The sequence below is a fragment of the Meriones unguiculatus genome, chromosome X, assembly GCF_030254825.1.
Source record: "Meriones unguiculatus strain TT.TT164.6M chromosome X, Bangor_MerUng_6.1, whole genome shotgun sequence".
Classification (NCBI taxonomy): domain Eukaryota; kingdom Metazoa; phylum Chordata; class Mammalia; order Rodentia; family Muridae; genus Meriones; species Meriones unguiculatus.
Window position 1 is genome coordinate 66751901 of NC_083369.1, and position 22637 is coordinate 66774537.

Below are 22637 nucleotides of genomic sequence, written 5' to 3' on the forward strand. Positions count from 1 at the left end.
ATGCTTCAAATCAAAAAGGTTCTAACATAATTTTGCCCACACTATGTTGTTCCCCCCAAATACACCTATTACCCAAGGTTGGCAGCTGTATTTGATATCCTATTTCAAGAACATTATGAAAGAATAATACTCCACATTATAACAAGTTTCCATCAACGCAGGAGGTACCTAGTCTGAGAAACCCAAACTTCTAGGTTAGAGCTAAGTGTGTAAAAAGACCTAAAATAGCCATTCATAAAGGAATAAAGAGCTCATCCAAGATAAAATATCACAAAGAATAAGCTTTTAAACAGTATCTAGAAAAACAAGAAAAATTTAGAGTTAAGAAGAGCTTTTAAAAAAATTATGAAAGATCAGAATTTATGTCTGAAAAAAATATTTCAACCTAGAATGTAGTATAAGAAAATTTCAAATACTGTAAACAACAAAACAAAAAGAAAATCATCCACAAGAAATTATAACAATATCACAAAATAACATGTCAATATTTTAAAAATATAATTTGAAAACTTGGAGGAAAATATAGTTATGGAAGAGAAGATAAATAAACAAAACCTAACAGATTGTCCAAATAGTATATCTGAAAGGAATTCACAAAATAGAGAATAGAACTGATGAAGTATCACTGTGGGAAATACATAAAATGAAAAAAGCTAATGAGACATTAGTAGACACAGGGGACAAATTAAATGAGGTGCAAAATTTACATCAAAGACACCCTTATAGTACCAGAGACATTTAGGCAGGAGGACTAGGAGTTTAAGGTCAGTGTAGGATACATAAAACTTTGTCTCAAAAAAAAAAAAATTAATGAAGAGCGAGAAGACAGAGAGGAGGGATACAGTTTCAACAAAGGAAACAATATATGGGGAAAATTATTACTTTTTTTCTTTTTTCTTTCTTTTTTTTTATTTTAAGGATAACTGACAAACAGATTTCCAAATCCTCAGGCTGAAAAACAATCATTCTTCCTGGCATTGTGGCACACACCTTTAATTCCAATACTTGAAAGGCAGAGACAGGCAGATCTCTATGAGTTCCAGGCCAGCCTGGTCTACTAGTGAGTTGTGGGACATGCAGGGCTAAGTAGAGAAACCTTGTCTTAACAACAACAAAAAAAGGAATTATACCATCCAGGCTAAAGGAACATAAATTATACACAAACACACCTCAGTGTATTCATCAACATAAAAGAAAAAAATTCAAGAAAAAAGAAATTAGATGACCTATAAGAGAACTATAATCAAATAGTCCATAAACAAAGAAGCTAGGAAGCCATTTAGAAATCACTTCAAAAGTGCTGAGGGAAAATGAACATATACCTAAAATGTTATACCCAGCCAAATTATCATTCAAAAAAGGTAACGACCTCAGATATCTTGCTTATAAGGATTAGGGAAGTTTGGCACAACTACTCTCAGAAAGACTTTGCATAAGAAAAAAGAAATATTAACTGCAAAAGCAAAGAAAGGAAAAACAAAGCTTGTTTTGTGCACTATAAAATTAGCTCTTCTAGTCATCTTATTTCACCTTTTTTTTCCTCTGGGATTTCCTCAATTCTCTTAACATTTTTCTCTTCTCTTAGAATATCTGCTAGCCTGTATTTACCATTTTTTGTTGTTAACTGTTTTCTATCAGTGGCCCATGATTTAAGAAGCTGTGGTTTAGATAAGTTCCTATGACATTGAGACACTTAATAGGCTATCTGGAAGAGGAAAAAAAAATCTCTAGAATGGCCATTTAACCAGAAATATTTCTCTCTCATTTACTGGAGTCTCTTGCATGTTATACCCTTGTAATTCAATTTAAGCAGAAGCAAATGAACACATTCAAAAGGTGCAAGGTCATGTAAGAATTTACTCTCAAAAGTAACTTTCAGATTGGTCAGTTCCATATGTCTTGAAGGATATACTATCCTTACCAACATTCAAAGAAATATAGATCTGTGTGGGAAGTTTTGTCACCTGGGAAAAGGAATGCCCATGTTTATTGGAGTTTATTTACTAGGACGTGAACATGTATTGTATAAAGAAATATCAATAAAACAATGATTGTTTAAAAAGGAATCTATTTCTGTACACAGATAAATATAAAACCTACAATTAATTGTAAACAGTTCTCTGACTCCCAAAAGTCTCCCCAGGAACCTTCTTCTCAACAGTTCTCTCCTACAGATGATGAATAAGCCTAGAGTGTGGCAAGGCCTCCAAGTTGTAGACGTCAAGACTGTCTGATAGCTTTCCCTTGGAAAGCCGTCAGGTTGGCAGGCATTCTCTGAGTCTCTCCATGGTTTCAAGCTTTTGGTTCAGGAACCAAGCCCCAGTCCATCACAATAAAGTGTATTTGAGGGGATCTCTACCTCGGGAAAATACCCTAACCAGAAACTGTGAAAGCAGGTTTACTAACAACCTTGTGAAAAAGTCTCTAGCTGGTTCTCCCCAGGCCTAGCCTTAACAGTGTGTACCTAATAACTGTGTGGTGTGGGGGAGACAGGCAGCTTTATACTGCCATAAACCTTACTGGTTCAGTTCCTTTTGATTTATGAACAGCTCCTCATCAGTTTGAAGCTATGCCTGCATGCAATTCCAGCACTAATTGTATAGGACACGTGCCACAATGATAAGACCTCTCTGTTACCCATTGTCCACGGCAGGAAACGGCTGTTTACAGCTATAATTCTTTTCTCTCTTTTCTTTCTCTTTCAAATCATTAAAAGCCCAATGAAAATCGTTGTCGTGTACCCAATAACATATTAGAACCTAGAATGTGTCCCATTTGGCTTATAAAGTGTATTTAGGGTGGATAGCTTAAGTTGTCTACAAGTATTCTATTCTTATTTCTGACTGGAAGTTTCCCTTCTGGGGAGTTTAGGAAGACTAGTTGAATTAGGAAAAGGGGGAAAACAGAAATGCGCAGTTTGGAGAAACAGAGGCAAACTGGATTACCTGGGCAACGAGGGCAGCACAGATGAGGAATATGCACTGGTGAAAGGCAGTGAAGACTTGGACATCTGACTCGGCTGCAAAGCACATTCCCATTCTGAAAGAGAGAAGCGAGAGAGAGAGAGAGAGAGAGAGAGAATAATGTCTTTCAAAGGTCACTGGGATTATGCCAGTTTGGGTAACAGTCATGACAGTCATGCAGGGACTCACCCAGACAGTGAATAATGCATTCCCAAGAATCTGAATGCAATCATCCTTCTAAAAAAACCTCCCACATTTAATATTAAATATGGAGGCTTCTCTGGCATTGCTCTGTGATAGTTCTACCCTTCCTAGTTCTAGCTGCATGGCTTTTCCAAAACCTATTCTGATTTCATAACCATCTGCCTGATGCCATAGAAGAGAAAGGGTGTTGAGTAATAGGTCCCCTGAGGGCTGCTTCCCAGCCTTATGCACAGAGACATCCATGGCATGTGAGTCTTTGGACTCTGTGGAGCTCTGCCTTGATTCGTTAGGCTGCATGACTCCTCTCCTCATTTCCCTTTTCAGCCAACATTTGTTTCCGAGAACAAGCTAGAACTAGAAACTGAGCTGATCAGCTAGTACGTCTGGATGAGGCAACTTGGTCCCTGTATGACTTAGTGATACATGATCCCCCAACTCTGACAGCTCTGTGTCATAGCTAGAACAAAGCAAGCTTTGGAAATGCATTCCACATTTACATTTCCCATCCATAATTCATCTGAAGGAAGGGTGACTTGCATCTGTCAGACCATTACAGGGTAAAGGTTGGCGGAGTGCACAGAGAAATAATATGCCTAGTGTGTGAGCCGTTGGCATAGGGATCATGTTAACATTTTCACTGCCTTGTGGACTTCAAAGCCTCGGCCCCCAAGGGCTAGCTGTCCATCTCCAATGTACTGAGTCAAGAATTTGACAAAATAATGCCATACCAGGCAGTTAATCAGCCCCCAGATGCTCTATTTAATACAAACCCTAGCCATTTAAAGAGGCAGGCTTCTTTTTCCAGACTGGAGTCACCTTACTACAATTCTTTTTTTTTTCTTCTTTTTCTCATGTGCTTTCCAGAATAAAGTCTTATAATACTGCATTTGGAAACAGCAGAGAGGCTCTTAGAGCATGGCTCTTCAGAGCATCTGTAGATGAGCTCACAGAAGCACATCAGAAAGCACAGGTTTAGATGACTTCTTAAATTTAATCCTTCCTATGACATATGAAATAGGTAATATCACTATGTCTTCTTTTGGGGAAAGATGGACTCAAACTCAAGCTCCTCCTGACTCAACATCTTGAGTGCTGGGATTCACAGGCATGTGCCACCATGCCAGGCATTATTATCCTATTTGAAAGAGGAAGCTGGAGGAATCTTCGAGAAGTTAGAGGTAAATTACCCAACATACCATGTGCCATAGGTGGCTTACGTTAGGGTCTGAAAATTAGTCTACCTCAAAGCTAAAACTCCACAAACCCGAATACCTCCTGCTTTTGTAATACCTGAAGGCTGCTTTATATTGGGTAAAAATTTGGAAAGCTTGAAGTTCTGTTCAAATGGAAAAAAGAACAAGCGTGAGTGACTGTGCCTGCTCAAGCTAGGCACAGAAGAGGAGTTACATGCAGCCTTTACCCTACATCTTAAGGGACTAGTTCATTTTATACATTCAGAATTCTCAATTCTTCTAGATTATGATGCGGTTTTCCTTCCCAATTGGCTTAATGTTGTGGTTTTCATTAAGGCAATTAACCATGTTGGAGACATTATTTGTTGCTACAACTGAGGTTGCTTCTACTGTCATCTAGAAGAAAGATTAATTTTCCTACTATCTGATTCTTCTACCTTCTCCTATTATTTTATATATAATTATACAAAAGGACTACAGAAATTTATTTATAGTAAATATTCAGAAACCTTAAAAAAAAGAAATTAACTTTAAGAGAAAATAAATCAGTAGATATAGTCCTTGCAATCTGGCCTCCATTTCTTCCCACCACCATGTGGATCTCAAATTTGCTATACAGCCAAGAATAATCATCCACTATTAATCATTCTTCTGCCTTACCTCACACACCACGACACCTTACTGATACCGTTTTAGTCACTTAATAGCTTTTACTCACTTAAGCTTCCTGGCAAAATGAGCACTTATAACCACCCTGTGTGTTAAGGAATAAAGAGGGAAATCTCATGCCATAAAGGACGGTACCTCTGAGCAGATGCAGTTCACACAGTAAACTAGTCCATAAGGTTCCAGGTAGGGATGCCATTTCTCACCCACTCTATACTTCTTGTCTTGAAACACACAATATGTCTCAGGATCTGTTAAAAGGGGGAGGAGAACACAACTGTTAGTAAATATAGGCCAAAGTCACAAAATCTAAAGACAATCAGGTGTTCCAGTCATTTTACTATGCACATCAAGGGGTCATTGCATTTACAGACTCTAATGCTGGCTCAGTGCTTTCTGTAGTTTGCTTACTGGATCTTTATAATAACTCATAAATTAAATATTACTATTACTCTTACTTTATGATTAAAGGAAATCAAAGACATATAATTAGTAAGCAGCTGAGATGATACCCAAACTCAGGTTTATCTGACAGTGGAAATCTAAATCTCACTTACTACTCTGTTAGAATATCAATATAAGAAAACATCAATGGTCTTTGATTTCTGAAAAGATAATGCTTCCTTCCCAAGGATAAAATAATGAAAACTTTGCTGCCATCCAATATATGGATATTCTTGGGCATGAGCAACCTTCAGTTAGCTTAAATCATACACTTCCCTTTGTTGGAATAATTTTTATAAGGCTGGAGATATACCTTGGCAGTTAAGAGCACTTTCTATTCTTTGAGAGAACCTGGATTCAATTTACAGCACTAATATAGCAGCCCAAAACCATCCATAATGTCAGTTCCAGGCAATCTGAAGTTCCTTTCTGGCCTGTGCAAGCAACAGGAACTGATGTGGTACGTAGGCATACATGTAGGCAAAATACCCACACACATAAAATAAATAAATATATTTTTAATTTTTAAAAATAAATGTCACAAATATAGATATATTTGTTTTCATTTTATGTGTATAAGTGTTTTGCCTACATTATGTAAGTTCACTACCTGCATGTAATTGCCCATGAAAGCCAGAAAAAGGCATTGAATCCTTCAAAACTGGAGGTATGGATGATTTTGTTCAGCCATGTTGGGGTTGTGAGATGAATCTGGGTTGTTTACAAGAGCATCAAGTATTCTTAACCACTGAGTCATCTCTTCATACCCTAAAACTTTTTTTATAGTTGCAATTTGCATTATACTACAAGATGTTTGAGCACATTCCATATTACTTGTCATGTTTTACATGTCTTAGTTATAAAAAGGAGACAACATTTATTCTTTATATTCAATCCATCACATGACTCCATATACAGTGACCAAAAAATGAAAAAAAAAAAAATAGCACAAGATCCAGCTATACCACTCTTATACCCAAAGGATTCTATATCTCATTATAGAGATATTTCCTCATCCATGTCTACTGTTTCTCTATTAATAATAGTCATAAATTACATACACCCTAGATGTCTGTCAATTAATGAATGGAAATTGAAAATTTGGTACAGTCACATAATGAAATATTATTCATCTGTTAAGAAAAATGAAATTAAACAGAGAATATTTAATGTCAAGAGAAACACTTAAAGAAATGCTCAATGTCCTTAGTCATCTGAGAAATGCAAATCAATATGACCATGAGATTCCATCTTATACCTGTCAGAATGGCCAAGAAGAAAAACTCAAGTGACAACACATGCTGGAGAGGATGTGGAGAAAGGGGAACCCTCCTCCACTGCTGTTGGGAATGCAAACTTGTAAAACCACTTTGTTAATCAATCTGGCACTTTCTCAGAAAACTGGGAATAGCCATACCTCAAGACCCAGCTATACCACTCCTGGGCATACACCCAAAAGATGTTTCACCATACAACAAGGACATTTGCTCAGCCATGTCCATAACAGCTTTATTGGTAATAGCCAGAAACTGAAAACAACCTAGATGTCCCTCGACTGAAGAATGGATAAAGAAAATGTGATATATCTACAGAATGGAATACTACTCAGCTATTAAAAATGAGGAAATCATGAAATTTGCAGACAAATGGATAGAACAAGAAAAGACCGTCTTGAGTGAGGTACCACACTGAGTGAAATTCCACCCAGTGGAATTTCCCTACAAGGACACAGAGGAGGAAGATGAACTCAGTCCGCATGTAAATAGATGAGCTAGGCTGCCTAGATAGGGGGGTGGTCCCCTATTCTGAGGAAAAGAGAAGAGGGGATTCGGGAGGGAGAGTGGGACTGTGAGGAGAGGAGGACGGGAGGGCCCTATGACCGAGATGTAAATTGAAGTAATTAATACAAAGAAAGTGACAGTGGATATTATTTCCTTATTCCTAACCTTAGTAGGAAAGCATCTAGTGTCTCACTTTTAATTGTGATGCTCTCCTCTGTCAAGATGAGTAAGTTCCCCTCTACCTCTAGTTTGCTAGATAGTATTGGATTTTATCATGTGCTTTCTTTACATCTTTTGATAAAAATAACGTGTTTATTTTCTTCAGCCTGTTGATATGATAGAATACCATAACTGATTTTATAATGCTGGAACACACATACTTGTAATAAATCCCACCTGACTGTGGCAAAACATCTTTGCATATATTATTGAATTCAATGTCTTAAAGATTATTTTTATTTAAGTGTGTGTGTGTGTGTTCAAATGTATGTGTGTATCCACAGAGGACAAAAGAGAGTGGCAAGACCCATGGACCCAGAATTACAGAAAGTTCTAAGGTACCACATGTAGGAACCAAAGTCCTGTTCTTTGTAAAAACAGCACACACTTTTAAACAAATGATTTGTGCCTCCACTTCCTCAATTAACTAAAAATTTCAAGGACCCCAGCACCTATATTCACTGGGGAGAGCACTTTACTATTTATATATTCACTTTACATTCTGATTCCTATAGTGGTTCCTATTTGCCTGTCTTTGACTAGTTTGGGTATGACAAAAACATGGTAATCATGGAATCAGTTAGGAAGGGTTTCTTCTGCTTTTATGTTCTGGGACAAACCATAGAACTAACATGTAACATAAATGTTACTAAATGTCAACATAAATGTTTGTTGCAGTTAACTGGTGTGCTCTCCTGGGAACGGTGGTTTCTACTTTAGCATATACTATGTGTTGATCCTAGGTCTTTTAGTGAAGCAAATTTTTCTTAAATAAAGTCTAGTTTATCAGTTATTTCATGAATTGCTCCTTTGATTATTTTTGAATGTCACTGTCAAAGCCACATTGCCACCAAGACTTTGTTCAATGATACACTGAGGCTTTTGTTAAGTAATTTAAGATCCACGGCTCCATTAATTTGTTTACATGAGGATATATGTGTTCTGTTGTTCAAGCACCATTTATTGAAAAGACTATCCCCCATTTTGTTTACAACTTTCCTTCTTTGTTGAAAGTTTCCTGACAATGTTTATGGATATCTATTTCTGGGCTTCCTGTTGTTTTCTATTGTTCTATTTCTTTTTCTTTTGACCAGCATCACAATCTTCTATTGTTTCCAGCTTATACAATAAGGCTTGAGGTCAAGTAGTATCCACTCCAATGACACTGGTATTTCTTTTTTTTTGTTTGTTTTGTTTTGTTTTGGTGTGTGTGTGTATTTGTGTGTTTGTTTTGCTGTTTTGTATCTTTCACCTTTGCATGCCAATTTCAGTCACTCTGTCAATACTCACAAAAAGATTTTGTAATTTTGACTGGTGCTGACCTACAGATTAAATTTTGAAAAACCGACACTAACAATCTTTAATATTTCTACACATAAATATGTTGAAAAGCTATTTTAAGGATAAATACATGGTGTACATAAAAACTAACTCACTCTGTATACCATGTATTTTATTATTCTCTCACGTGGATTAGTACACTGTGTGGTTACTATCACATCTACCTGTTCAAAATCATGTTGGATGAATTTTTGCTATCAGCTGTGATCTGCGTGTTTGATGATTTATCTCTGTTTTACTTGGTGAACAAATAGGATAATAGAAAATTAAGACTTTTGAAAGATTAATCTGTCAATAAAATAAAATAATATTCCTACATATGAGGTTCAAGTGCATTCACACATTAAAAACATACAAATAAACTTCTATTCAAAGTGGGCCAGTGAGATGGTTCAATGGGGAAAGGCACTTGCTGCCAAGCCTGATGACCCACATGATGGTCAAAGAGAACAGGCTCCTGCAAATTTGAACCTAACTTCCATTTGTGTCAAGCCACCACACAAATAAAAGAAATAAATGTAAAGAACTAACTATAAAAATTATATACATGGCCAATGCTTCAATTTGAACTTCTGTATCTGTATCAGCAAGAAAACATCAAATTTACAACAGCAGTCTTAAGCTAAAGCAATTCGTTCAGAAAACAAAATTTACCCAAAATTAAAGTTCTCTTTTCTTCTTCTTAAACCTACAAAGCTCTACCTTATATGCTCACATCTCATTGAAGACACATTACTATTCCACCATCTTCCAAACTGTACTATTTAGTGGTGTACAAAAGCAATCCTAATGCAAATTTAATGGTCTTAAATCACATACATTGATTTTATGCCAGTGATATACTATTTAGCTTATTATGCCCAAGAAAACCTTAATGATGCAAAAGACAGGGACTAGGGACAACCAAGGAACAAAGCAGTAACATGGATGCTATTAAACAATGTTCCAGCAATCACTGACATTGATATTTTTTGGTATATAATAAAATTAAACAGAATCATTAAGAAATATTTAACATTGCTGAGAATGGAGTGGTTTTCACAATTGTGAACATTCCTCCACACGCATATTGAACAATGATCACTTTTCAGAAACTAGGATAAATTCAATTTCAACATATACTTGTAAGTTTGGACTTTAAAAACTTTTGACACCACCCAGGAAAGAATTCAATGAACTACAATGTATTATCAACCACACCTAAAATTCTAGTATATCATCTTGGATATGAAGCAAAAATGAGCTGATTTTGTTGAAACAAAGATGTTACACTAATCTCTAGGAGATATGAAGAAGAGAAGTACAGCAATCCATTGCCAATATCTGAGAAACATCAGCTGGAGAAGTTATGACTTACTACTAACTACTGGCATGTGAGGTCCTGAAGGAATTCAGTTAACATGTGAAATGGACCTTCAATCTGAATCATTAGAGCTGTTTTTCAACTAGCTCAGCTGGCCTTAATTAGAAGTAGAAATTCCTACTACTTTAGTAGCCTCTGTTAATAGGAACAATTCAAAATGTAAACAGCCACAATGCACATCTGTGTCATTAGTGCTCTGTACCTCTCCCAAGTTTAGGTCAAAGGGTCAATAATTCTATCACCAGTCCAAAAGCAAGAGGACATTCCCATGAACTTGTTTTTGATAACAGCTCTTACTGTAGGCACATCACTATGTCAGCATTACAATAATATTTATTCTACTATAACACATATGGTCAGTGGAAAGGGAAAAATGAATCGCTGCTATGAGTTATATGGAGTGGACACACCAAGTAAACAAATTCCTTTTTAATTATTAATTTATTTTTAAAAAGCTCCTAGAACAGTGAGGCAGGAAAAAAAAAAGAAATGCATAAGTACTTTTTCTCTGTCCATTTATCAAACTTTAAGCCTAATATAAGAAAGAGATCATGCAGTAGGTACATAACTTATTTCTTCCTTGGCCTAAAGTTTTAGACTGAAGATTCTGTCCCATTCCCTTGGGACTTTAAGACCTCGTTTCCACTTGTGAAAAACAGTGAAAAAGGAAATCTGAGAAGAAGTAATATTACTTAATCCATGGTTATGGCTTATTCCCTAATCTGGAAATTAAATAAATATCGCAATAATATTTGCTGGATCATTTGCCCCAAACTAATTCAAATTTCCCCCCCCCCCCCTCTCTCTCTCTCTCTCTCTCTCTCTCTCTGCTATAGCCATGTGAAGCATTGTACACATACCATGGTCCTCTCTTTATTTGCCTTGTGGCTACTTCAGTTTTCTACTAGTACGTACTCAAATGCAATAAAAAGTAGTTCAAAGATGGTTAACATAGGAGGAAGGCAACACCATTGGCTAAGACGAAAACTGGAGATATGCCATGAAATTTCAATTCATCATGTCCTTCTATCTCATAGTAGCATAGATAACTGAGACTGGATGGTATTCTCATTAGTCTTTCTATGAGACCATAGGGAGATCCTTTTACAGAAAAGGCTACATGGCTGGTGAAACCTGACCTGAATTTTTTTTTCTGGCCAAAAAATCTGTTCCATGTCATATGGCATGGGACTGTGGGCAAAAATCCGAGTTCTCATAAAAAAAAAAACCAAAAAACAAAAAACTCTCCTATCAGCACTTCAAAATCACAAGTTTTAGCTAAAGAAAACCTGTTTGACTAGAGATATTTTCTGTTTGATCAAGAGTACAAGTTGCTTTCTCTGGCATGAACTCAGTGGCAGGTTCTCTGATCAAGTCCCCCAGAGGGAGCAGCCTTGCCAGGCCACTGAGAAAGGCAATGAAGCCAGTCCTTATGAGACCTGGTAGGCTAGGGTCAGATGGAAGGGGAGGAGGACCTCCCTTATCAGTGGACTTGGACAGGGGCATGGGAGAAAAGGGAGGGAAGGTGGGATTGGGAGGAGAGGAGGTTGGGGGTCACAGCCGGGATACAAAATTGAATAAATTGTAATAAATGATAATAAAAAAATAAAAGAGTACAATGCGCTCTTGAACATTTCACAACAGAATCAAATTTATCTCTTGTGCAAACATTGCATGAGAATATATGTTCAGTGTTGGCACAGTTTAGAGATAATTACTATGAAATGACATAATAAGCACTGATTCCAATTGGTTTTAAGACAGTGTTTCAGTTAATATATATGTATTGCTGAGCATAGAAAACAAGGATTCTATATGTAGCTGTAATAATTACCTATGATTATCCATAAATCTAGATATTACTGTTGTTTTTCTTACATGTTTATATATTTCTGCCTGCTTAGCAATGAACATCTGTTCTTAGGAGATGGAGAGTTTATAGCCAGAATACAAAGTGAATAAATTGTAATAAATAAATACATTGATTCCATGAAAAAAAAGAAAATAAAAAAGAAAAACAACTATGTTAATGTGAACATTTTCGGACACCTGACAGCTGCTATTAGTCTAATAGACACATTAAACATTCATTACTTAATCATCTTATTATATTGTACGCCAATTAATTAATGTCACTAAATGTTAAAGTATATGGAGCACATTTTACCATAATTTATGAAAGACGTTTACTTCATTATTACTTAATTTCTTTCCTATTCCTTTACAGATGGTTAGTAATAAAAAAGGAGATCCTTTTTTATCTTACGAGACCAAGCTTATGGCTGTTCTCATTGTACCATATTGTGTATGTTTTAATTGAGCAGTTCGTGATCAACGGAGCTTAAGTAGTAGATGGGAAATGAAGAACCTCTGAAGGTCCAACTGCTATTTTTCAACAAACTCAAAGTCTTCTCTTTTTATTTTTTCAGAAGGTACAAGCCAAATTTAAAGTAAAGATGTTGTAATCTACCTAAATGCATGCTAACTGTATCTACTTTTTTCCTCTGGATGCCCTATAATCTATTTCATCTTTAAAAAATCATTATCTTCTACCTATTCTTTTCATCTCAAACTGGTATCTAGTTTTTTTTTTGGAAAAAAAAAACAGGCTATAAATTTTAAATGAATAGAATTCTTTTCAGTGTGACTTTGTGATATGATTGAAAGTCTAGGTGGTATATGCAAAATATACAAAACCAAAGTCTTGGTTTCTCTTGTCTCTTCCCCATAGTTTCTATTCTGATATTAAGTTCTCTGTCCAGAGTGTAAGAATTCTTCCCAGAATTCTTTCTCAGAATTTTCATTTGGCTTGTTTTGATAACTGAATATTTTTCATCTTTGTCTGTCTTCTGAAGATTGAAATTTCATTTTATTTGTGTCTACATCTTTGTGTGTGTGAATGTATATGGCATATGTGTGTGGCAAATGGTATATATGGTATATATAAATGTGAGTGATGTATTTATATGTTTGTGTGTACATGCTCATGTGTGTGCATAGCCATGCCTATATATGTATGTCAGAATACTTTGTTCTATAACTCTTTGCCATGCTCTTTTGAGACATAATATTCCACTGAATTTGGACTTAGGTTGATGGCGATCAAATTTCAGCATAATTCCTGTCCTTGTCTCTCACTTTGCTTTGGTTACAGAATTTTATATGAGTTACTAAGGATTAGAACACAAATCCCACACCCTTGTTTAGCAGTCTTCCTCATTGTGCCATTTCCCAGCCCCAGCCTCGGTTTTGTTGTTGTTGTTGTTATTGTTACTGTGTAGCAGTATTGGAAACGGAATCCAGGACCTTGTACCTGCTGGGTAATCATTTTAGCTCTGAATTCTATTCCTAGCCTTTTGTTCTTTGTGTCCCAAAGGGCACATTGCCTCTCTGACATGAACTCAGTGGCCAGCTCTTTGATCACCTCTCCCTGGGGGGGGGGGGGGGGGTGCAACATTGCCAGGCCACAGAGGAAGATGATGAAGCTAGTCCTGATGAGACCTGATAGGCTAGGGTCAAATAGAAGGGGAGGAGGTTCTCTCCTAGCAGTGGACTATGGGAGGGACTAGGGGAGAAGAGGGAGGGTTGGTGGGACTGGGAGGAGATGAGGGAGTGGGCTACAGCTGGGATACAAAGTGAATAAATTATAATAAATAATAAATAAAAATTTAAAAAGAAATGTTGTTATAAAGGTCTTTATTCATTCACTTAGATCATCACTTATATATTAAATTTCTGCCCCATGTAAAAGACTGGGCTTGAATTCAAGAAAATGAACTGGCTTTTTAAAAGAATTTCCAAAGCCAAATTGCTATAGTGAAGAGATTATTGTATTTGGAGATCAGTGCTTTAGTTCTGACTCTGGCTGGCATTGCCATTTTGTTTCAATTCTCCATCTCAAAATTTAGTGGACCGTGTAATTTGGATTTTTAAAAATATTTCTATAATGGCTACCATTTATTAAAAGCTAATTTTGTCCCAGGCAGTATGCAAATGAGTCTTTTTGTTCTGATGGCTGATATTGATTGTCAGCTTGATAGTAGTTAGAAATCCTATGGAATCAAAACTCTCGGCATGCCCATGATGGTCTTTTCTAGACGCGTTTAACTGATTCAGGAAGAACTATCCTAACTGTGGGCAGTACAGTTCCACTGGGCTCTGGTCCCTGTCTGAATGAACCGGAGCAAGGGTGCTGAGCAGCATTTGTGTCTCTCTGCTTCCTGGCCACAGACACAATGTGATCAGTGTCCTCACATTCCTGCAGCCATGCGCTTCTGGCCATGATGGATCATACTCTCAAACTGAGAGCCAAAACAAAGTTTTTTTTTTTTTTTTCCCTAAATTTGTTCCTTCTGTCAGTTTCTTTTTTTCTACACAGCAATGGGGATACAACAATCCAATGGTGATCACTATTTCTTTCAATGCTGTGATAGAAAAATGGAAGAACTTTCTATACCAGTGGTTCTCACCCTTCCTAATTCTGTGACCCTTCTAATGCTATGCTCCTTTAACACAGTTCCTAATATTGTGGTGACCCCAGCCATAAAATTATTTTGTTGCTACTTCATAACTGTAATTTTGCTACTGTTATGAACCATAATGTAAATATGTGATATGTGACTCCTGTGAAAGGGTTATTCAACCCCCAAGGCCATTGTGACCCACTGGTTGATAACCACTGGCCTAGAGGGTACTATTCCCCAAGTACATAAGACAGTTGTAAAAACTATGGGTTGAATCTAGGCTAATTCTAAAGCCACCATGCTCTCATATTTTTAAAAAATAATAATAATTTACTTTGAAAAACATTAAGCTATCTAACTGAGGGTTAAGAAAGTGCTTAGCCTAGGAGCTGGAGAGATAGCACTGAGGTTAAGAGCACTGGCTATTCTTCCAAAGGTCCTGAGTTCAATTCCCAGCAACCACACTGTGGTTCAAAACCATCTGTAATGAGATCTGGTGCACTCCTTCTGGCCTGAAGGCACACATGCGGGCAGAATATTAATAAATGAATAAATCTTTTTTGTTTTAAGAAGATGCTTAGCTCATGTTGGCCTAAAACTCACAATCCTGTATCTCTCTAGCGCTGGAATAACAGGCATGTGTACCATGACAAAGTTAGCTGACTTTATGGCTCTCTTTCTTTCTTCTTCTTCCATCTAGATAACATTTAACAGGTTTGCTCTCTTTAGTGCTTCTTTTAATGTTTAATAATCACATGAAATATTGAGGAGAACTTAGAAAACTTGGGCTTCTCTGTCTATCTTTCTCTAGAGACAAAGCAGATGCCTGCATGGCCACAAACTGCCAAGGTTCTTTCTTCTATTACTCTGCTGATGGCTCGCCTTTCCAGAGAAGTATAGAGTCCTACTTTATTTAATCCAAACAAAATGTTTGCAAGCTTTAGCTTGAAGGAGAAAAAATGAGTGAGAATATAGTCTCTCAAAGATCCAGTTTACTTTTATAGAGCAGGAACGGACCCATGCAACACATTTTTTGTCTCTAGAACCTCTGCCAGACTTAGCATAGTCTGGTTCATTAGAAACATATAATAAAATATTCTTCACAACTCATTTCTTCAAGTTCACTTTGATCAATACTTCATTACCTAAGTTAGATCTGCCAAAAGGGGCAAACTTGTCAGCCCATTTGTCCCATATTTGCATGAATATTATGCTGTGAATGTTACGCTCCTTTGAACTTCAAAAGAACTTCCTGGCCTCATTGACTACAACTTTAACAACAGAGTATAATGGAGTTATAGAAAGATCTTTTCCTGGCTCAGGACCTCAAACTTTACTGATGCTGAACAGTAGCAAACTTTTACATAAGCAACAAATGGCTCATTCATCCATTGCCGTGCACTATCAGTATTTCCTGGTGTCCTAAGCCTGTCTTCCTGCTTGTGAAATCGACTACAACTATGGCTAATTAGCTAGCAGCAAGTGGCAACAAAAGCCTTCAAGACTCTTTGTGAAGAGTTTTCTACATACAAAACATTTTCCCCCTAAAACTCTTCATGTCTCCACAGAAATTGAGAAAAGATCTTTCACCATAAGGGTACTTCACATGCTCCCCACCTTGGCTGCTCCGGATAGGAGAAAAAAAATGCTCCTGGACTTAAGGTGAATCTAGTCTAACTAGCACCCCCCCCCCAAAAAAAAAAACAGGCTCCCCCAAGCAAAATGAAAACAGACAGTATGAATAGATGAAAAGTTTAAACACTTCTATACTTATGCATTTTTCTCAGGTTTATAAAATTTAAATATAACCCTCCTTTTCATGTACTCCTATGCCTTCCTTTCTCCTTTATTAGACAGTAAAAATATAAAAATACTTGTTTTTACTTTGAAGAGATTTTTTTCTGTTTAAAAATAGAGTAATTTTCATGTGTAGAAATAATTCTGGAATAGATAATATAAAAAAGATCATAAATATTACTCATGAATCCAGAGATTTAAAAGAGCAATTCTATGGTGCATCCCATATATGAATCTAAATTTCAAATGGAACAGAGAACTATGAATAAATTCCAGAAGAAAATATAATAATATATGGTGGGGGCAACCTTCCAGGAAGTTCAGTAGCCACAGAGGAAAGGAATATAGATTTTACCACACAGAATTTTAAAAATGATATAAAAATACAATTTACATGAGCAATATTTGGAATAATAAAAAAGCTAGTAAGATTTTGTACATGAAAAATAGGTAACCAATAAGTCCAATTAAGCCAAAATATTATTGAAAAGATCACATAGGAATAAGAAAATATCAAGGCAAAAATAAAATATAACTTCTTCAATTAACAGGACCCTTCGATATAAAGATCAACAACACTTTTGGTGAAGGAACTATAAATGGATATTCACACATAGATAGTAGGAACTTACTGAACAGCAATTTGACAGCATTTATCAAGATAAAAACTAAAAACACCATTTGACTAGAAATTTTTCACAAATACGTGCATTAGCATCCTAAAAGGTTTTATGAATGCCATTAATTTGTAATGTCAAAAACTAGAAGCAACATATATACCTACAAATAGAGGCTGGTTAATTAAACCATAGAATAAACATGACGTTGAAAATAATGTTGGCATTAGAAAAACATGACATAGTTAAAAATTGTTTTGACATAACATGGAAGGCTATCATGTATATATTTGTTTTTCTAAGATATAATTTAAGAAAAACATGTTTTGGTCCACGAATGATGAGGTTTTTTTTTTTTTTTAATACAGTACTTGGATCATTTATGCTAATTCTCCACTGGGTTGATTTTTCTACTCTGTCTAACTTGTCATTTTTAGGGCATCAATATAAATACCTGTGGATGGACCCTTGCAATTTGTAAAGGCAACATACATGAAGCATATGGTATGATACTTCTGTCTTTAGTAAAGATTATTTTGCATATTTTTTATTTGGGTGTGGCAACATGAAGTTTCAGTAAAGAATAACCAAAATGGTTGCCTCTCCATGTGACTATGATCTGAACTATTAGAGTAAAACCAGTGCCTTGGGCCATCTGTTACATAATTACTTCGACACCAACCAGATATTAAAATGGCACAAAAAAAAAAAAAACATCAGAGAGTATCTGTTTTACCTTTGTAGACCATTTTGTTTTGTTAACAAAGCTCTAAGTTTTATGGATAATATTCTTCAATTCTTTGTAAGTATGGAAGAGCTCACGAAGAGATGGTCTATTGAGAGTTATAATATTCTCTATGAGGCCGTCAGTAACACAGGCTATAAAGGAAGTGTCTTTCTAAGAGATCAGGAATTTTTAATTTCCTCTGATTGTGAACTGAGTAAAGAATGAACAGCCAACATTTCTACCACATGCACTTAAATAAAGGTAAAAGGTTCTGATATGGATTACTGTTTGATGGAGGAAAAGTGTGTAATATAGGAAATACAAGTGAAGTTCAAATTTCCTTTCAGAAGCTGTTCCTCACTTCCCTTCCATTTATGCCTCAGTTATACCAGATGTCACTATACATAATGGATGCTTAAGCTCTTTATCAAATACACCTTTTCTCCAAAGAAGAAGACTGTTTTCTAGAAAAATCATTACGGGACAAAAACATTCTTAATAATGGAATAGGCTTGGTTCTACCCTCCACATCAACATGCCTTCTGCCTCTCATTTTTAATTTTACAGATAGAAGAGAGAAGTGTTCAAGTGATGGGATTTAAATGCTGCTGCAACTCCTACCAAGAATATTTTACACCTCTATTTCATGAATACGTTCACTGGGGCACAGTATATATCCCTGTTGGACCAATTCCACTTTGTGCTTCTTTTTTGATGTAGGCCTAACAAGGAAACAGAGTTTAGTTTCCTCCTCCAACATAGGGCAAGAATCCACCTGAGATGTGGCTGCAAGTAGCCAAAAGATGTTGAGGCCTACAACTGAGCAAATGCAGCAGAGAGCTTATAATGAGAACAGATTCATCAATGTCAGCACGTGGGGTGTGTGTGTGTGTGTGTAATTAAACTTCACTCAACCCAAGCTCTCCTGCCACCCTCTGTTTTCTCTTATGTGTTAGCCCATGTGTATCACTGATTTTCTACAACTATTCCATGGGTTTGTGTGGACCTTCCTTTCAATAAATGACATCTAACTTCCTAACAGTTCTTGTAACCTAAATTTTATCACTGGGTCTGAATCCAGGTCCTTCACTGCTATCCAATAATAGGGATATTCAGAGCCAGCCTTTGTTTACTTTCTTTGCTTGACTCTTTTTCATAAACTAAAACCTTCACTGAAGAGTGTGAAAATGGGGGAAAAAACCCCAGCTCATCTGTCAGATATTTCTAGAGTTAGGTAAAATGGTTGATATTTGTACAGTCAAGAACAGGAAAGTGAAAATGTGTCAGGTGTTCTTTGAGATGAAAATTGTATAATAATCACCTAAACAGCTTCAAGTTTAGTTGGATTGATTCAAAGTTCTCATTCTTCTATCATACATAAATCATACTCATACATAAATCAGTAACATTTACTTTCTTCTAATAGAACAGCAACATGACCACATTTGGGCTAATCATAATCCCTACATATTACAACCACAGTTTCAAAGATGTGATGAATATAAGACTTTTTAAATGCAAGACACTTACATTTTACTTGCTCTGTTTTGCTTCCTTCTAGGAAAATAAAGAAGAAAACCAGGGAAATGATATATTTCATGCCTCCCATCTTCTATTTTCTTCTCATTTGAGCTACTGCAATATTCAATTGAGAAACTCCAAAAAGTGGTGGACTTAAGCTGTTGAGAAAAAGAAAGAACTAATTAAAACTGATCCCTAGGAACTGGTGAACATCAATGATACTTAGGTTTCTAAATTGTTAGTGGAAAAAACAAAACAAAACAAAACAAAAAAAGGAAAACAACTAGAGAATGTACCGGAGTGCAGGCATTGTTTTCCCGAAGACAAAGGACTTGCTTCTCCTGTCTTGTAAAGATTATGGAAAGGAAATTCACATGTTTTGAGTACATATTCCAGCCCAGCACTGAGGCTAAATCCTTACAAGCAAGTCATAGAAAAATAAGAAAAACAGTTTCTAAAGAAATTAATAATTGGTTTCTCAGGATATTTTATTGTTGGCGGGTGAGGGTAGAGAATCGGGAATTGGGAGTTTATAAAAAGACTATCCCAGAAAAATGATGTCTAAGTAACAAACATTCTACTGCAACAAAGGATGAAATACAAGTTTAGTAGTCTTAGATTTAGATTAATTTTATTATTAATCCTTCAATGATCCTTCCCCAGTCAGGATTTCTCTATTGCCTTCTATGAGAGTTAAAAGAATCTTCACTTTGGATGCTTATGGTGCAAAATATAGATGTAATCTGGTAATGGGTGCAGTTCAACATCTGAGAAGCTTTATTGCTTAGAATAGTTCAGACATATTTCTTCCCATGAAGCCCATTGTGAAAGGCAATACAAAAGGGGTAATTTTAAAAGAAAATAAACAAATTTCAACAGTGATTCATTCAATTTATCCCATCACACAAGGGACTATTAAAGCAACCACAATTCTTTAAAAATAGGTATTGGTGGGCAAGTTTGAAATCTTAAGCTTTTGGAGCTTTAAAGCACAGACAATTTGCTTCCATCCAGTCAGGGCTATTTTCCATGGATTTCAGAGTTTACAAAATTTTTCCAACAGGCGATTGGAAGCTATTTAAATATTCTAGAAGCATTGCAATCAATCAGGGGTTAATCATGAATCTGAACTTAAACACTGTGGTGTTTTCAGTGAATCCAATGTAAATATTGAATATAAACTATTTGAGGGAAAGAAATGCAAGATGCTCATTTGTGGAAAACTGAAACTGTTTGGGTTCTAAAGTAGATGTCACAGGTCTTACTTTAAAGACTATTAAACTGCCATGATCATTACATATATATATATATACACACACACATTGTTTCAGCACAGTCTGCTGGTGCATGCTTGTAATCCCAGCAGGCAGAGGCACAAGGATCACTGCAAGTTCAAGGCCGTGTAGGGCCACACAGAGAAATTTTGCCTAAAACACCAAAAAAAAAAAAAAAACCAAAAAACCCACATCATTTCACATTACAAATATGTGTACACCTGAGAACAAATTGTGCTATCAGGCCAATTTGTAACACCCATCTACTTTCTTTTTCAGCTCTCCCTGCACTTGATGAAGGGTTCAAATTCTCCTAGCGTGCATAACTAGCCGTGCTGAAGCCTGAACTCTGATTCTTTTGTCGGTTCTGTGGGTTTCCAATCTACTTTCAGTCACTCAGAACATCACTGTATGCTGAGAGTGACTAGATTGTTTTGAAGCAAAGCATTTTCATTAACAGCTTTACACAGTCACCTACCTCAACAGCTTTTTCTTCCAAGCCTCCAGAACACAAAGATTTTTTTTAAAACTTTTGAAATCTAATTAATCACAATTATATATGGACCTCAGGGGGTGCTTCTGAAGCCATGGCTTTTGAGTCTCCCCATGTAAGAACCAACAGGGTTGTTTTTCTTATACAATGGTTGGGTGATTTGGTGAACAGTAGCATTGCTTCATAACTCAAGCTGGCAAAAAAATGGCCCTTAGAATTTTTGCTTTTCTTGGGTCCCACCTGATCTTATGAGCAAACAGGAAAGCTGGTGACTAGAGAGCAATTAATCTCTTTTGGCATTCCTGTCATCTGTGTGGCCTCCCAGGAGGCGATGGAGAACATCAGAAAATGAATCGTTTTATAAATATTCACTTATGATTTACAAGATCCTGAAGTCTTGCCTTTGTGTTCTGTGCAGAAATAAGAACTGCGGAGGGTCCCTCCCCAAGGCTCTTCATTATTATTTCTTTTTATTCATTTACCCTTTTATTTGGGGCAGGGGGTTATTCAAGACATTTGAGGGGGGAACCTGTGGCAACAAATAGAAGCACCGCTCAGAAAACACCCGATTCTTATTCCTGCAAAGAACCAAAGTGTCCCTAATTTTTCAAATTATACTTTGACCCAGTTAACTGGAGTTATTTCTGCATTAACTCTCTGCTTCACACAGGCTTCTGTGCTATTGAACTTGCACTGACTCTTTTACAGGTTACTTAGAATTGTAACCACTAACATGTTAAAGTAGGGGTGGAGGATCCAAGACCCAAGGTGAAAGGAACAAAGAAAACAAAATCCTGCAAATAATCGGGGGGGGGGAGGTTGGGATGTGAGAGCGTGTGGGCTCAATTTGATGCCTCAATTTGTCAGATACCCAGGGAAATGAGTCAATTCAGGTTTCTCCAGGAATCCACTGTTCACATTGTTCACTTGCATCCAGCAAGGAGACCAATTGCTCTTTGCTCCACTGTAACTGCAAGATCATCTGGGTACACTCTCAAAAACAGGTCTCTCAAACAGAACAGAACAAGAGACATCTCTAAAAAAAAAAGCCAACAAATACACATTTGACAGGCACCACTTCACACCTGATAGTGTCTCTTCTATGCTCAGGGGAGAAGCTTAGCCGACCTTGTCATTTCAGTCAATATCATCTCCGGGACAGCCCCTGGGGTAGCGACTTTCTTTCTGACAAACAATAAGAAAGACACTGGAGACTCCGGTCCTTGTCCATCAGCAGATATCCTCTCACTAGTCTACCACCTACAGCAAATGCTCGGTTAACTCCTTGTGGGTTACGAAAGAAACATAAGAGTTTGAAAGTCCAAGGTAGCTCTTGTCAGAGGCAGAGCCTTCATCACCGCTTCTGACTGACAAAGAATGCCTTGCTTTGGGATTATAAAACACCTTCTGATCCAGCATTGCATTTTATTCCTTACAATTATACCTTCCAACACAGGCCAGTGTTGTGGAGAGAGAATGAAATCAGAGTTGAGTTAGTGGCCTGGCTGGAAGGTCGGTTTTTCAGGCCCTGAAATCTAGCAATCTCACTTTGTTTCCTGAGCTTACTGTCT

The 22637-nt window shown here is 36.6% G+C and overlaps 1 protein-coding gene across 1 annotated transcript in view; it reads right to left on the reverse strand.

Annotated features, from left to right (window-relative positions):
• The window catches only part of Chrdl1 (chordin like 1), an 89374-nt gene extending 69917 nt beyond the window's left edge, over positions 1–19457 (reverse strand). Inside the window, exons 1-3 of the mRNA XM_060374457.1 lie at positions 19309–19457; positions 5165–5277; positions 2946–3039 (exon numbers count right to left, since the gene is read on the reverse strand). Coding sequence (XP_060230440.1) covers positions 2946–3039; positions 5165–5277; positions 19309–19387 — 286 coding nt within the window. The 5' untranslated portion in view covers positions 19388–19457. The remainder of the gene's footprint in view (positions 1–2945; positions 3040–5164; positions 5278–19308) is intronic.
• Positions 19458–22637: the final 3180 nt, after the last annotated feature.